The sequence below is a fragment of the Lepisma saccharinum genome, chromosome 1, assembly GCF_977018435.1.
Source record: "Lepisma saccharinum chromosome 1, izLepSacc3.1, whole genome shotgun sequence".
NCBI lineage: Eukaryota > Metazoa > Arthropoda > Insecta > Zygentoma > Lepismatidae > Lepisma > Lepisma saccharinum.
This window is the reverse complement of record NC_139229.1, coordinates 136715324-136733202: the sequence shown is the minus strand read 5'-3', so window position 1 is coordinate 136733202 and position 17879 is coordinate 136715324. Positions and strand designations below refer to the sequence as shown.

At 38.1% G+C, this 17879-nt stretch overlaps 1 protein-coding gene and 1 long non-coding RNA gene across 2 annotated transcripts in view; one reads left to right on the top strand and one right to left on the bottom strand.

The window, feature by feature from the left end:
* Positions 1-17879, bottom strand: part of LOC145988949 (uncharacterized) — a 436658-nt gene that overhangs the window by 257909 nt on the left and 160870 nt on the right. The window lies entirely within an intron of this gene.
* The window catches only part of LOC145979482 (uncharacterized), a 41099-nt gene continuing 30694 nt past the window's right edge, over positions 7475-17879 (top strand). The window contains exon 1 of the mRNA XM_083112405.1: positions 7475-7798. Within this exon, the coding sequence (XP_082968531.1) occupies positions 7475-7798 (324 nt within the window). The remainder of the gene's footprint in view (positions 7799-17879) is intronic.

The window sequence follows — 17879 nt, the reverse complement described above, 5'->3', positions numbered from 1 at the left end:
CAACTGTTGCGCTAGAATTATGTAACGTTTAGGAGGTCATTCGTTCATGCATTTTTACGAATGCACGATGACATGTTTATTTTGTTTCATTCATTATTATGATTTGCTCTGTTAGGTCTCCAGGTTTTTACATTGCCAAATAGACATAATCTCGACGTCCAGAAGTATTCAACAGAAAAGACAACAATAGATATGAACATACCTATCACAAAAAACGTGAAAGATCCCTTTATGTGATCCAGTGTTAAACTCACAGCCTCTGAATCCTTAGGTAATTTGTTCATCAGAGGTATGTCGAATCTATTTGGTGTATGAACCATAATCACTTGTCTCTCCCAATGGACAATAATACCGCTATCCCTCAATATTTTAATAACTTCATTAAATTTTGTAATTAAGGGAAGCCCTCTTTCGGTGAGCAGCCCAATGTAAGAGCTCATGACTTCCTCAGACATGAGATGTTGCCCTTCAAGGGCTTCTTGGTCCAGAAAATCCACTCCGCACAAATGCCCTGATAAGGTCTTCTCCACGATGATCCCTATAGTCTTGTCCCTGGCAAGGCTGTTTAGTTTCTCAGGGTCATCTTCGTACAGGAAACGCTCTATAATAAGTTCAACGTCTTCGTCGACAGCTCCCTCAAGCACGTAGAGGTAGGTGAACTCGACGGTGCCCCATTTCAACCCCGATTGGGCCGATTCAACCAACCGCATTGTTGCCAGTCTTTATTGAACCTTCCAGTCCGGTGAACGAGCCGTTTTCTAGCATGACACCGAAGCCGCCATCTACATATCGTAAGTCCCAGGTAAAGTTGTATCTGTCAGCAATTTCAGTAACCAATCGAAGCTCCGTTCCGTCACGTATATTGTTTTCGAAAATCGTGTACGGACTGTAGTTTATAATACCCATTCTCAGACTCACTCCGTCCAGATTCTTCAGCCTATCAACCTGCAGAACTGATTGAATAGACTCTATGTCCTCCCAGCGAGCAAAGATCTCTAAATCTCCTGGATCCAAATTGTGTCCAATTGTATATCTTAAGAGTTCATAGGTAGATGTACCAATAGTCCTCACAATCAAAGTATAAGGAGAATATCTTAGAAACGATCTATCAAACATATTACCATGAATTTCAGCACCAGAGTTCAAATGGAATACGTATTTCTTTTCGACTCTTTGCTTGGAAAGTTTCAGAGCTTGTCTGAGCGATAGGGAAATATTAAACGTGTTTTCCGAGTGGATAATGAAAGCATCACAACCCAAATTCATTCCATCAACCAATGGTCCTTCTCTTTCTAAAGTTATGTAGGCAGAACTTACTTGCATAATAGTTACGTAAGAACTATTGGACAAGTATCTGAGAATTTCATCTAAAGCGTTAGGAGAATATTGTACAAAGACAATGCACTTGACGGCACCAAAATAAAATTTTAAGAGGTTCTCTACCAGCTTTGATAGGGGATGTGTAGTAGAATCATCCATCTGGAAGTTGATAGTCGCAGTAATCCCAACGGTCAACATAATAAGAACCAAAACAGATGTCTTCATGTCGGGTGACGGTGTTACGCCTGCAAAGAAAATGCATGTAGAAGCATGTATATTTTGCACACTGTCAAATAAGGAATAGGGGTGTGGTGCAGTAATATAAACATGAAATGACATAGCAGTTGATACACACAGAGGCCTGCACAAGACCTGGAGCAGACCCGTTCGCGATACATCGCTCCTAAAATACCATGCAACCTGCGCAACACCCTCGCTTGAGCAGCTTGTCTGGCCACCTGCCCAGATCGTTCCTGGCAGGCATTGTAGACCCGCCGGGTACCCGCAGTCTTACGATACCTAGTAGGTCTCAGTTAGTTCTTTCCATCAACTGCAGGCCCCTCCCTCTGCGTGACGTAGTTACTTCGAGTAGAAACTGCACCGGACCCACACCGTTCTGCAGTGTTGCCAACTGCAATAGATTTTCACTACTTAAAAAAGGGAACTCAAAGCTTCGTAAGCCACATCACCAATGAAATGAGATTTACGACGATTGTTGCTACCTGCCCCCACACACACACATTGAAATAGGTTTTCCGTGGCACAGGATCCATAAGTATATGTCGTAAACAACCAATATACGTGTATATAGTGATATAGGGCAGGACTGAAACATGTCACGTTCGACGCTGAGGTCGCGAGTCGAACAACACACTCTTCTACTGCGAACACCAGGGTCGTAGCCAGCCAGGGGCATTGCCGTTACCCTCGTTTGGGGGGGGGGGGCGGGGGCAAGTACTTGGATAAACGTGCCAACAACAACAATCACAATAATAGTAATAAAGTAGCATGAAAGGCATTATTATCTTCATAAATCATGCAAAAAGGGGGTAGAAGTCGGTTCTCACGCATTTGTGTTGAAACAGAGGATTGTTAGTTAATAATGGAAAACAAGCACACAAACTGTTTTTGAAAGAAAGAAAGTGCATGATAAATGCATTCCGAATGTACATACATATGGCATGTAAAATTTCCATCTACAATATTTTCTTTTCACATGGAGCGACGTATTACATAATCAATTCATCCAACTCGTAACAAACCAACATTAATAGCAAATAATATCACGGGCCGCCATAGCATTCTGTTTTAAAACTTTTCTCACTTAGATCGTTCGGCGTTCAGGACCGTCTCCCGCTACCCCTTTGCTACGGCATTGAACTTGATGAGACTGTATAATATTTTATAATATATTTCTACTTTCATAAAATTTGAAATCAAGGGGTTGCAATTACCTCTCCATTCCCCCTCTGCAGGTGCCCTTGGCCGTCTGGAAGGAAAATGCAAGAAAAATATGAAATTTAATTCCATCTTGAGTACCCTTTAGCCCTGCTACTCTTTAATTCTGCTAGCCTGTTTTTTCTTGTGCTTTAATGTTTGACCCCCACCCTGACCCCTCCGCTAGACTTAATTTCCGTCCAAGGTTGTGAGCAATGCCCCCTGCCCCCCCTCTGGTTGCGCCACTGCGTGCCTGGTTAAGGCACCGTGCAATAAAAAACAATTAGTTTTCAGTGAAAAGATTTTTGTTTGCTCGATCATTCATTTAAATAAATGAAGCTGTAATATTGCGTGCATTTCCTGGCAATAAGATAAAAACTGCTTACAATGAACTGAAATCACTAAGTATATACTGTAAATTCTCCTTGGAGGAGAGAGCTCCTCCTAGGACTTCGTAGGATTTAGGAGCTACGTAAGTAGGCAACACTGGCTGCAGCCGTCCACGTGGTGATGAAACACCTGGAGCGACACGCTGCCGGAGGGCTGTTTCCTTCCAGCAGGTTTTGCAGGCGCCCGGGTCTTGTTAAATGCCCAGTTACCTTGTAAGCGCAGAGCGCCTTGAAGACCAAGAACCCGGGTAAAGACGCAAGTCGACTCGTTGCCGTGGGCAGGCGAGCAGGTATACCTGTCCTCGCGAGCAAGCGGGCGTGGGTAGGTAAAAGGCACACAATGCAGCCCTTTGGATACACATAAATTAGCATATGAGGTGAAGTTTATTATCAAGTTCGAGTGCAGTATATAGGGGAAAGTTGCCTAAATCGCAATGGTTCCCAAATCGCACCACTGCACTGGTCTAAAAACCAATGTACTGAACACTGATAGAAACTAGTGGCCGTATATGGAACTTCTGGCATGCGCAAGAACATCGCATGTCAGGTGTAGCTGTTGGTGAGGTGATAGGCGTTGTATGAGCATTTGAAGAAAATACCTGTCCTTCATGCTATTTTTTGCACCTTCTCATAAGGATATAGGAGACGAGTGAGTTATATATTTTTAACGTTAGTTGTTTGTCAAATTTGTCAATTCTGTTAGATTTATCTTATCCACATTCGCATTCTGAATGCGCAGTGAAACAGGGAAACTTTTGTATTTCAAATTGGCTGGAGCTCCTACATCGCACAATGCCGCGTCTGCCCAAATCTCACCCCATTTCGCTACTAAAACTCTACGAAGATTCGCGTTTGTTCAAAAGCAGGGTTCTTCATTCACACAAAGAAACATGAAAGGACTCAAACAACAACCTGCATTTCCATCTATATTTCAAAATCTAAAGATTACCGAGGCAGAGAACAAAAGTTAACTATCAGAACTGAATAATCTCATGAGGCCTACAATTAGATCTAAGAAATTTAAATGTTGTCACCAAGGTAAAACCCGACCTGAAAATGACCCACAATGGTATTGCTTCCTATGTGGAGAAACTGTGGAAGAAAACATAATGCAATGTATCGAGTGCAATAAATGGATATACGATTCGTCTCAAACGGGGAACTGCATTTCTACATTTGTGATGATAGCAAGAAAACTACAGTCCAATGTTATGTTAACTTTTTCCGTCTTGTAAATTAATGTCGAGAATACATTTACTTGCTTATCATTTACCATTTTTTTTATTTCTTACAATCAAGAACTGATTTATCACATATTAAGTGGGAAATGGTTGTGGTGACTGTTCTATCTTGCAGCACAAATTTATTTTACTTACTATGTTCGTTTGTACAATTATCATCTATTTTTAAATCCAAATGTTAATGTTCAAGTTGCTGTTTAATAACGTTTGCTTTCTATTTATGTTAAATTGTACAACGTTAATGTGTTTAGCAACATTGTCGTTGCTATTGCAACAGTGATAACAGACAAGAATTCGATGTAACAGTTGTGAAGTTTTGTGATAAAAAGTTTATATCAAAAAGTGATTTGCTGCGTTTCCATTTATGCTAACATTCAGGTAATTTAGATATGTAATCAGCCCACAGAAGTTTGGCTTCGCCTTCGCGAATTGTGAAATATATTTTTCATTTAATAACAGTATACAAATAATTAATCATCGACAACAACAGCACATGGTTCTAAATGAACATACTGGCAATTGAAACTTGTCACTGGATTTTTCAGTCTTTTAGCCTGTAAAACATGTTACCATCAAGAGCGATTTATGCCGAAATCGCATAATTTGCAAGGCTTTGGAATTTAATATTTTTCTGGTACTTCCAATTGAAATAAAAGTTTCCAAAAAAAATATGAAGAAAGGTAAAAGTTTCCTTTACGAGCTCGTATATCAAAAACGTTAAGTCATGTCACTTGTTTTGGAGCTAGGCCAATTATTTAAAAACTGGCGCAATTTGGGAAACTTTCCATACATTGATATGTTAATCATGAATGTTTTTCAGTTAACAGTGGAATCTTAGAACGGAATAGGAAGATACATTTTTCTAAACCTTTTACCGGATAAAAACATTTCAAAAAGAAGTTAAAAGAATTTTCATTTGTAACAATGAAATTTTAAATTAATATGTTATAATTGAGAAGTTTGATGGCAAAAATATTGGAGAATAAGAATAATCAAATGCACTCACACCCCTTAGAATACGTAATCGTTTACGAAATCAGTAGCTAAAGTAGAGTTATGCAAGACTAAGGGCGATTTCAGACCTATGTGACAAGTAATGTTACAAACGGCACGTGACGTGACACGGAGTTTCAGACCGAACTGACAAGCGACGCATCTAGTTTGTAATCTGCGACTTCGGGAGCTTTCAGACAGAAATGGCAATCCACAAGTGACATTTTTATAGTAAACGAACTTTCAGAAATAAATTCAATCTTTCATACTGAAGTGACACGACAATATGCACATGTCGCTTGCGTTTCGCTCTGACAGGGTCCTTATCTCAATAGTATCCATGGTGTTGCCTAGGTCTGTTGTTCGCCCATATTCAGTGAATGCTTTTCTAGAGATTGGGAAAGTGGCTATTCCTCTGTGTGCAATTTGAGGCCCTGTCGCTTGTAGCTTCGTTGTGCACCTTCGTATGGCGTATCGCTTGTAGTCGGTCGATTGTCACTTATCGTCTAAGTCTGAAAACTCCTAAGGGAAGTAAAAATTACACAAAGTTAAAACTAAGTATGCCTTCGCATTGAGAATTCGTACAATTTTCGCGAATACAGGGAGGTCGGGCTCTGCTCAGTTAAATTGAGCTATTTCAGCGAACTTTCGGAACATCAGTAAACAGACTAGGTGCAAAGGAAGAGCTATATCGTGACAAAATCATCTACGTGCACAATTCAGCCAAATACAGGAACAGGCGCTTCTGACCATGGTCTTACCTAGACTTTATTTACAGGGGGAGCAATATTTTTTCCAAGGAAACAAACCACCTTAACAAACACATTTTTAACAATTACAAATTTTAAAATGGCTATTGTATATTTACAGCATGAATCTGGCACACAGGAGGCCATATACAACACAGTACTAGAAATTTTAATGCAGGAGAATAAACTGTCATTCAAATGGGCAATCAAAATCATTGAAGCGGTATTGAAACCTTTGTCATCACACAAAATGTATGGCAACCAAATTTTCAGGTGGAGGGATACCATCTTGCCCCTCCGCTGGCTCCGCCCATGCCTCACGCTTGTAAAGAAGTGACCCAGAAGAGTCCGTGACTGTACAACAATATGAATTTATAATCGCAAACAATGACAGAAGAAACATTTGTAACAGATGAAACCTGAACAACTAGCCTAAGTACGAAGCTTGAATCTCAGCCTGTATAATAGTCCACTGACCCAGTGGAAATGCAACGAGTTGGCAACAGTCTCAAATCCGAAAATTCATCCGCCGCATATACGCTCATCAAAAAAAGTTAAGCATATTTGCAGTTTACCCACCAATGCCGAATTTTGATGTTTCATTTATGTTTAGATAGTTGGTACGTGTTTCAAATCATGTTTCAATCATGGCAACCCTGCCTTCTTCTTCTTCTTCTTCTGCACAAGTAGGGGCATTCGACTCACGACTGTGCAACACATCCAGTACGCTAGAGCTGAGGTGACGTTCAAGGACCGGTGTCAGTGTCTCTCTCGTCCGAGGAACCTTGTCTATGTGCACGAAAATGCCTCGTCAAACTGCGTCTATGGCAGATCGCATCAAAATCATCACGTTGACGGAACAGAACATGAGACAAGTTGACGTTGCCAACATTGTTCATGTGAATCAAAGTGTTATCTTCAGGTCGTGAAAAAATTTCCAAGTCACACATTCATCGCGCGGGCAAAACAACAGCAGCTTCGAGACGCCGCAGGAGTTAATGTAAGTACCCAAACTGTGCGCAATAGACTCCATGATGGAAGACTGCATTCTGGAAGACACCTCAAGACTCGTCCACTACGACGACATCACAGGGTGGCTCGCGTTCGATGGGCTAGAGCACATCAGACGTGGACACGAGGTCAATGGTCCAGAACGTTGTTCACCGATGAAGTGCGAATGGGTTTACACCCTGATAACAACTCTGTGCGCATATGGAGGGCACGAGATAAACGTTACAATGAATCATTATCAGTAGAACGTTACCAACAGCTTGAAGGTTCAGCACCATTCTGGGCAGGTATCATGTGCGGCCGCCGTACACCACTGGTTCACATTCAAGGAAACATGACGGCCGCAGTGTACGAACACAACATTCTCCGACCCATAGTACGTGGTTTTGCAGAGACTGTGGGAGATGGGTTTACTCTACAGGACGATAACGCTCGTCCACATCGTGCAACAGCTGTGAATGGATACCTGGAGGGACGCTGGATCCGCAGAATGGACTGTCCAGCGTTTTCCCCAGACATGAACTTCATAGAGCATGCGTGGAGCTTCCTTAAAAGAGCAATTTCCAACTGTCAACATCCACCACTAACGATTCATACCCTACAAGATGCTGCCATCGAGGAGTGGGACCGTTTGCCTCAAGAAATGTTCAATGATTTGGTACAGAGCATGCCCCGTCAATAACCAACACGTTATTGACTCATGTGGAACTGTCTTTAAAACTGTATTTCAATTGTGATGTTCTAACTGAGGAGGTTCCTTACTTTGTTTGGTTTAGTCACATACGGAGTGTTTTTTTTTTTTCATACTGGGTCTCAAGTTACCGAGAAGTGTACGTTTTCGTTGTATTTACTATTCTGAGTTTCACATGAAATAAAATGCTATCGGTTCCACCTCAACACAACAGAATCTGGTATGTGCTTAACTCTTTTTGATGAGTGCAGTTACTCGTTTAAAAGGTTTGTAAATCTACTCTGCCTCCTTCCATTCCAGGGTCCTTCACATATCCACTATGTGACGAGGTTCTTTTCTTATAAATATTACAAACGATTATGTCAGTTGCAAGAAAACGATTGGATGGGGGTCATGAAAACGTAACTGGCGTGGAGTGACAGACTGAATCCAAATTTACAAAGAGTTTTAAGTCCACCGTATGTACAGATATGCTAATCAGGACTCGATCTACAGTTTAAAGTGGAGTCCGAACCACTATGAGCCTCCACTGCGTATCGAACCCTTGTTCCAAATTCGCAAAGACAAGGAAGTTTGTAGCGAGGACTGTATAGATGAGAATTTGTGGTCATTAATACGTATGAGACTTTGCAATTCCATCTACAGCGAATAATTATAAACAATGTTGTTACTGATACATATAAAACGAAAGTACGAGAGCATTTTGTCAGCAATAAAGTTTTTAATGCAAATGTAATAGTTAATACTTACATATTCTTAAAGGAAGTATAGCAAGTGGAGGTTTGTTGATTAGACCTATGATGCAGACTATTCATGCACTGAACCAACAAAGACTGCTGCTACACTGAGTGATTGTGTTCTGTTCACAGCATTAGGAAACATATCATCAAGTGTTGACGATATTTGTTTCTGTATATATCATTAACAAAGATAGAAATTACGTCGTCGGTCCATTAATAATAAATGATTTCTCCTATTGATCAAGACAGAGCTTATTGATCGCCATTTCTTTTAACTGAAAACAGTTCGCAGTATCCTGTACAATATCGTAGATCAATATTAGAATTACTTTTATGACAATTCCTCAACAGCTTGTAGATTCTAGATGATATTGAATTGAGCACAAATATCAATACGTTGATATCCTTCATTGTTTATCTTGTAGGACCTATGAGAGTTCTACAAGCACTCTGGTATATTATGAGATACATGGACAAAGTTCCAAGTTTGAGACATAACGAGAATGATACTGACAGCGTTTTACAAGGAACTTAGTAAAGATGGCATGACAGTAGGGAGTACCGGTTCTTTATTAGTTAGTGCTATGTTTTGCCGTCTTCTCACTTATCAGCTTTTCTATTTTAGAATATCTGGACCAAAACATTATTATAAACATCTCACTCGGGACATGCCACTGAATACACCCCACCCCCTCTCCTAAACGTGCGACGACAATTAATTGCTAACTGAAAAATGAAAAAGAGAAAACATACAATAGAAAGAAAGAAACCTAGAGGAGCTAGGGTGCTAACCCATGTCTTGTTTCTTACACAACCCTCCCATTTTGGGGTCATCTATAAAGGACAAAATCTTCAAAATTTAAGTCTACTTTATGCTTAGGTTGACTAATCTGGACTGAACCTACAATTTAAAGTGGAATCAGAATCATGTGCTTCCACCGGAGGTCAAACTCGAAACCCTTTGATTACAAGGTGACGGAGTTACCATTACGTCATCGAGAAGTCTGCCAAGATGTTTGGGGCGACCAACGCATAATCAAAAGCTGTTCATAACATTTTACAAAATCAAAAATTAAAGTAAAAAAGAACTCGACCATCTGACTATCATCTGGTTCATCAACAAATGTTACACATACCCGCTCATACGTAAACACCGCGGCAGTTATGTATATATATTCCTGTTTACATAAACTGATATACTTGTATGGTGGCACGTTATCTCAATCCCAAAAAAGTAGACAAAAATGGAGAGCGTTAAAGGCATTATTTTTGACGTCATTATTACCCTCAATTTAACCAGATGTGTGCGAGAAAATAACTAATATACGCACTTGGATTTGAATTTTGTTTACCACATTGTGTATGGGTGCCCAAATTGCCTAGGTACTTATTCTACCCTTAAATTTTGTAACTCTACCTCATTTTGTTCTCTACTGTCTTCCAGCTTTCGATCGTCGTCTCATATTTTTGTTGTTTCTTTGTGCTGTTTACTTCCTCATCTCTTGATCATTTGTTTCTGTTTTCTCTCTAGTTTTCTGTCTAAATGCCTTGATATCCTCCATGTCCGTATGTCTACAGAATAATGGGTGGAGTTCAAATTAATACACACCAAGGATGGTACAGTTTTAACTTAATTGTTATTACTTATTTATTAATAATTTTAAATTACAACCAATAAAATTTCTTACCTATATCATTATATATAAATATCAACGTGATATAGGTCTACATTAATTATATTGGGAACCTTTACGTCGTAGTACACCATGATTTCTCTCCTTATTGTTTCTGGCATCTTTACTCAATCTCGTCTCCTTCACCGCATCTTTGAATTTCATCTCTTCTCTCCTCGTTAAACGACGCTCCTGTGATAACACGTCGAGACGGCGTCAAAACACCTTCCCAATGGCAATTTTTTCTATTCCTCCCCCGTTTGAGGGGCAACTCTTCAAAATTTGCTTGACATTAATTCTATGTTTTTCTGTGATATTGCACCTAATAAAATATAAAAATTTTGAAACAATTTCAGACAGTTTCGGCAGAAATGGGTGGTCGTGTTTATAACCCTCGCCCCACAAAGGGAAAAATCTTAATATGATGTTTCATATGAACATACACTTATTATATAGTGGAATACAACGACTGCAGGAATGGGGCGGAACATGGATCAAAATTGCCAAACTTCTTGAAATATAGAATAGTTGGAAAAAAATCCGCACAACAAAAAAAACAAATATGTTGAAAGTGGTATCTTATTTTAACCACCGTCCTTCAAGGACTTGCAATTTTCTGTTGGAGCCTCCATTATCTGGTGGTACCTAAACGATGTCACTAGAAAAAGTTAATGAACTCACCTCATTACAAGTAGGGTTGGTGCGCCTCGTACAGTATACCCGTATATTAAACTCTAAAGATAACTGTGCAACGTGACACTCAAAACAAAGTATCCAAATACCCTCGATGCGTGATACGTATGTGGTCATTTGAGGGAGTAAATTAGTATATTTAGCAACCACGTGCATGCGTGTAATATGTTAGCATGTTACAATTGGCCTCTTTGGAACGGGTATTCATGTGAAATTACAGCACGTGGTATGTTTGCCTGAAAACAAATTTCGAACCGTTCATCTTTAATCTTCCGTGTTGTTTATTCACACAACTTTGTCACTTTATCCTGTACGTGCAAGAAAAGTGGTTTATTTGGATTGCATTGCCATTCTAAACCGTCAGGGCAGACATTGCCACCTATCGACATACTTTATAACGATCCATTCCTGTTCTCTGCGTGTAACATATCTTTTATTTCATCTGCAAATTGGTTGAACGACATAGCCATATGTCAGGCATGCCTGGTACTATACTCTGACATGACCAATGTTGCCAGTGCATCTCTTAATAAAAAATAAAAATAAAACACTTTTTTATGAATATGGAATAATTAACCCCATAAATCGTCTGTAATGTATAGGGTTTTCCAATAAGAACGATATGATTTTAGAATGAAATAAAATAAAAACTATTTTAGATAAAGTCCAACACATATATTTCTGCCGTGCGATGCGCGACACAACTCAAGAAGCAGTGTTCCTAATGGAGCAGATAGAAAAATCGCTGCAGTGCGCCGATGCACAGCTGTTACGTACAACAAGAAAATTAGAGAATTCAGGTCTATCTAACGTTGAGTTTTAAACGTCATGCATTATACCAGGACTAGGATTAATATGTACTAACAAGTGGCTTTGTATGTAGCTACATACATATGGACTAAAAATTCGCAATATGGACTAACACATACGTAAACTTACCAAAAATGCTGCAAAGAAGACTTCTTCATAGTGATTTCTTATTTGGTTGATTTCAAACAAAATAACTACTTTATTATTTTCCATTGCATTAATGCACTGGTGGCGTTCTAACTGTTCACTCCCAAAACCTGTCTACACTGGTACGGAACTGCAACGACAGATAATACACGATCGACACTACCACTGCTTAAAGAACTAATAACATGCGAACGTGTTAAACCGCGACAATTTGACCACAACACTCCTCCTCAAGCAGTATTATTGCCTCTCTGTGATCGGTGACAGTCGGTTGCCTTTGTTGTACATTTACAAACGATGCCGGCTTCCACAACAATAACAAGTACATATACTGCCACTAGACGATAACCTGCGCGGCTTTTTTTTTTCTATGTACTTGTCACCCATCAAAGTATGGCAATTTTAACAAAGAAAACAATATGCATCGCATTAAGCAGAAAAAAGGACAGCCTCCTCTATGCAATTTCTACAAGAACATGTGCCGGAGCCAAGAGTTGAAATGCTCATGGAGCCACATAATTTATTTATTTTGAACAATTAAAAAATTATGAAATTTGAACAATTTGTGAATTTCCCGAGCTTGGTTATGCAAGGTTTTTGATTTCAACTTTGACAGAACTGGAGGCATTATGGAATTTACCGTTCATCAACAAACACACACTTTCACATACACACACGCAATACACGCACACAACGTCAAACCGGTCAAATACTTAGTATAAAATAAAAATATGATGCTTCCAATCCAACAAAACTCACCGTCACTTTACCTGCCTTTCCCCTTCCGTGACAGAAATAGTGCTTCATTATTACAGTTGGCAAAACTAGTTACTAGCTAGCCAATGAATATGCATTGCATAAAAGGAGCAACCACTTCGTCATGCTATATTGCCACATTACCGTCCCTGCCGAACGGTGTGAACCGCAAGCTGGATCGCTATTCAATTGTTTTCAATTATGTTTCCGCGAGTGTGTCCAGGAATGGAATGACAATATGGCAACAATAGCGAAGGTTGGCGAGCAGTGTAGAACACGTGATGCTAAGAGAGAAGGAGACGAAACGAAAATTGGTATGTGCGGAACGGCAAAGATATGTGTGTTGCACTTTACAACCAAACTTTTTATATTATTTTGAAGCATAGTTTATTACATTATGTTTTGAATAACACATCATTTAAGTGTCCACGTAGACTTCGTGCATACGAGTGAATTCGATGAACCCAATTTTCGATGACTTTGTGTAATAACTCGGTCCTAATTTCACGAATGCAGCGTTCGATGTTCAATCTTAATGTATCAAGGGTTCGTGGTCTGTTCGCATAGACTATAGACTTCAAATAACCCCACAAAAAGCAATCTAAAGGAGTTAAATCACAACTTCTTGGAGGCCAACTAACATTTCCATTTCTTGAAATTATCCTTTCACCAAACTGTTCTTACAATACGTCGATAGTGGCATTAGCAGTGTGACATGAGGCACCGTCTTGTTGGAACCACATGTCCTCGAAATGAATTTCATCTAAATTTGGCCACAAAAAATCTGTTAACTCGGTAACGCTCATCAGTCACTGTAACTGCATCTCGTACCTCGTTCTGGAAAAAAAAATGGTCCGATGATGCCACCATGCCATAAACCACACCATACAGTGTGACCTTTTGCGGATGCCAGAGCTTCTCGTGAATCTCGTGTGGATTTTGTTCACACCAAAAACGACAATTTTGTTTAACATATCTACTTAACGAGAAATGAGCTTCATCTGAGAAGATAATTTTTTGCCCAAAATTATGATCCGTTTCACGTTCAATAGAGCGTCTATTTTAATAATTTTTTTGGACAATAACCAAACGTTCTTGAAGCGTGTAATTAGCAATGATGAATTGTCACAGAACACTAAACACAAATGACAACAAATGACAGTTATAACATTTGAATCTGTAGTTGCCAGATCATTTCAAAATCATATCATTCTTATTGGAAAACCCTTTATAAAATTCGTAAAAATTGTCGTTCTTTTATCAATTCGATAAATACCCACAAAGATCATCGATTCACATTTTCCGTTTCGATCTGTAAATACGATTGCTATACGCTCGAGGGTGGAGGACTCGAATGATTACGAGTGTACGGAAGTGATCCCATACAGGACTCTATAGTGCATTATATGATCAAGTCTATATTATACATAATATTTTAATGGTATATTTTATTTGAATTATTACTTGTGAATGTATTAAGCAACAATAAATCTTGAAATTACGAATATTTTTATTTTGTGATTTATTAAATTTGATCATGTAGGTAACATTTACTTAGTGTACATTTATGATTGATTGATTGATTGATTTAGTTTATTTTACTTCGCGTTTTGTGCCTCTTGGCTAATTTGCGAAGATGCGGATGAGTGATGAAATGATGAAATTGATGAATGGACATTCACAAACAACCAAACCCGAGCGGGATTCGAACCCGAGACCCTTGGCGCCGCAGCGCGATGTGCTAACCACTCAGCCACAGGGTCCGGCTGTACATTTATGAAAAGACTCACCTAATCCCTCTATTCCCTCCGCAAGACATTCCCACCTATCAAAAGTGGGGATTCTAGCGTTCTTGGTGACGTGATTCGAACAAGTATTATCGAATTACCAACCAGGTAAATTCGATGTTAGCGTCCAATGTTTCGAGCGCTTACATTGCTCTCACAACACATACATTATGATTATTCAGATGTTTACATATTCTAATATCCGCAATAGAGAAATTACTACATAACGAGACTAAAGTAAATAAAGATACTATGAATAATTATATTGCGCTTAGAGTTCGACTGTGTACTTAATCATATAAAAAAAACACAGAATCCATGACAATGGAAACACAATACAGTGTACAATAAATGGATTGCATTTGGATCGATTCATAAATATGCATCAGCTCAGGAATTCGGTTGCTATTTGCGTACTATGTCGCCTCTAGCGTTGTTGTGTTATATAAGCTTAAGGTACGGTTGACAAGTGTTTGAGTGAAGATTTAGAAGAAGTCATAAAAGATCAAAGTCCCGGCCTATGCATGGGTGTTCTAGATGAGTTCTGCATTATTCATTTCATCTTTGATCGCTCATCTTCATCATCACCATATGTCAAGAGTGACAGAAAACCAACGTAAAATAAAAATACAAACACAAACCAATGAAGATGAGAAAAGTGTAATCAGAAAATATTTCCAGAGATTTGAATTCCTTGGATTGTATGAATAAATTGCTGTAGCGTGGTAGTGTAACGTTGCGTACTATTCTTTACGTAACGTTACGTTATAAAATGAATCTTATATCAGAATGTTACTAGCAGTTGTCATTTTGGCCAATAGATGCCCCGATCATATGTTATATGTTAGCCTAGGCTTTTGCTGCAATCTGACGGCTCTTTACAAATTACGTCAGTCTTAGAGAAGTCGTGTAAGCATACACTTGGCGCTTTCTCCTCCAGCTGTTAACATCACTTTCTCATTACACCTTGCGCATATCCAGTCGAGCATTACGTATCCGTACCATGAATCAGCACTTTTGAAGAAGAAGAAGAGAGACGCCATTACGCATTCTTGCTGACCCGCATGTTTTGTTCTGGCATAGACACAAAGCTGTGGGAATAATTTATGACTTGTCGTTCAATATAGAATAAAGTGATCCGAATTTGTAGAGGAAGTGCATTTAAGAATCAATCTATTATTTTTCAAACACAGACTGCCGCATAGCCAGTACATTCAGCGTTGTACCTAACGAAAAATATGATCAGTGGAAAGGTAAGCCTATGTTCAGTATGAGGCAAGTACCTGTATAAGCAGTGGAAATAGGTGAACTTAACTAAATTATGAATAAGTTGTAGGTATTTCCTATAAGCTAGAAGATAAGCAATAATTCGGGGCCTATGCTAGTTTAACTTTTATTATTGGCTCTGTTATATTTGAGACGGTCGTGCCAGGTTCAACCAGAGGATATTAATAGCCATTAGGATATATTTATCTCAATACAAATTGAGAATGAGCAACATGAGACTGTATATTGGTATACACATGATACCTTCCAGGGCACGGGAAAACATTAAGATTTGCAGTAAATAGAAACAAAAACACAGAACTTAAGTTTTAACATATGAATTCAGAATCTATTTATCTTGATTATGCAATTTAATAAGAACCAAAGTTGTAGGCTCATAACGAAACTCACAAAAATATCACAGTAACAGCACAATTTTTCTCTCATGCACTTCCATTAATCAACTCAACTCAACTAAGATTTATTGGACTTACAGCTTACAGGTGGCTGTTTATGCCCAGCATACATTATAAGTACATAAGATATAAATTTTACAAAACAAAGTTCATAAACGCTCTTAAATACAATTTTATATAACTACATTAACTCATTCAGTAACAAAAATATATTATAATTTTATATCAGCTTTTCTCAAAAAAGCAAGTATAAAATATCCAATTCTAACATCTGGAGCATACAACATTGAAGTCATATTAATGGGGAAAGGAACATTAATTTTTGACAAAGTTTTATATAAGGTCTTTCTTTTCTCTGAGTGAATTGGACATTCCAAAATAATATGATGAACATCACCCCTTAAATCACCACAGTCACAATTCGGAGATTTCAAAATGTGTATTTTAAATAAATGATGATATGTTCTCGCGTGACCACTTCTTAGTCTATTTATTAAAACAATTGCATTTCTTGAACCTTTACAATTATAAAACCAAGGTTTTTTCCTAGTGTAATCAACATAAGGACGATAACTTTCACCAACACTTTGTAATGAATTATTACACCATAAGTTCCATTCTTCAAAAATTTTCTTCTTAACCCTCGGCAAAAGATCTGTGTAATGCAATGGTAACTGGATTGTTTCATTCAATTGAGCAGCTTGTTTTACATATCTGTCTGCTTGTTCATTTCCGTAAATATTAATGTGTGATTTTACCCACACATAATGAATTACTTTTCCATTGCTTATTAAGCTATTATTTGCACGAATACAATTGATGACATATGGTGATATTTTAAATAAGTTTTTATAACTAGATTGTATTGCTTGTAAAACACTTAGGGAATCAACTAGTATTAGAAATTTCTGTTCAGGAACTGTACCAATATAAATCAAAGCTTGATATACCGCATATATTTCTTCTGTAAATATGGATGCCTCCACTGGTAACCTAAACATTTTTTATATATTTCTTTCAGTATCATAAAGAGCTGCTCCTACTCCACTTTCAGTTTTAGACCCATCTGTATATATGTGATAAAAGTCTTCCCAAGATTCTCTAAACTCAGCTGTATGATTATATTTCGGGAAATATATTTTTTGAATTGGTTGTGTGGGAAATTCTAACGAGTACACTGGCAATGTTCTTGCTATGAGTACTTGACTACATTCATGATGATATTTACTAAATAGTTGTACCCAAAGCGTAGCTGATTTATCATTGGTTATTCCTGAATCATGCAGCTCTAAAAGATTTAATAAAACATCATTGAAAGGATGCCATGGTGAATGTTGAATTTTAAATAACATTTTTATAGAGATTAACTTTATCCTCACAGAAACCGAACATTCTACTGACTCCATATATACCACTACATTAGGAGAACTGTTCATTAATCCCAAACATTTTTTTAGAATTTTTCGTTGCTGGACTTCTAGTGGAGAAAGTTTTGTTACTGGAAGATTACACAAGACCATTAATCCATAATCTAATACTGCTCGATAATAATTCTTATAAAACATAAGCATGCTGGTAGGATGTGCTCCCCATTTTATATTCGCCATAGCTTTAAATAAATGAAATATTTTATCGGATCTATTTTTCATCATATTTATTTGATACTGCCATGATAACGAAGCATCAAAGTATACACCTAGATATTTTACTTGTGAAACAATTGGAATTTGTAATCTCCTAGGAATAATGTTGAAAATATT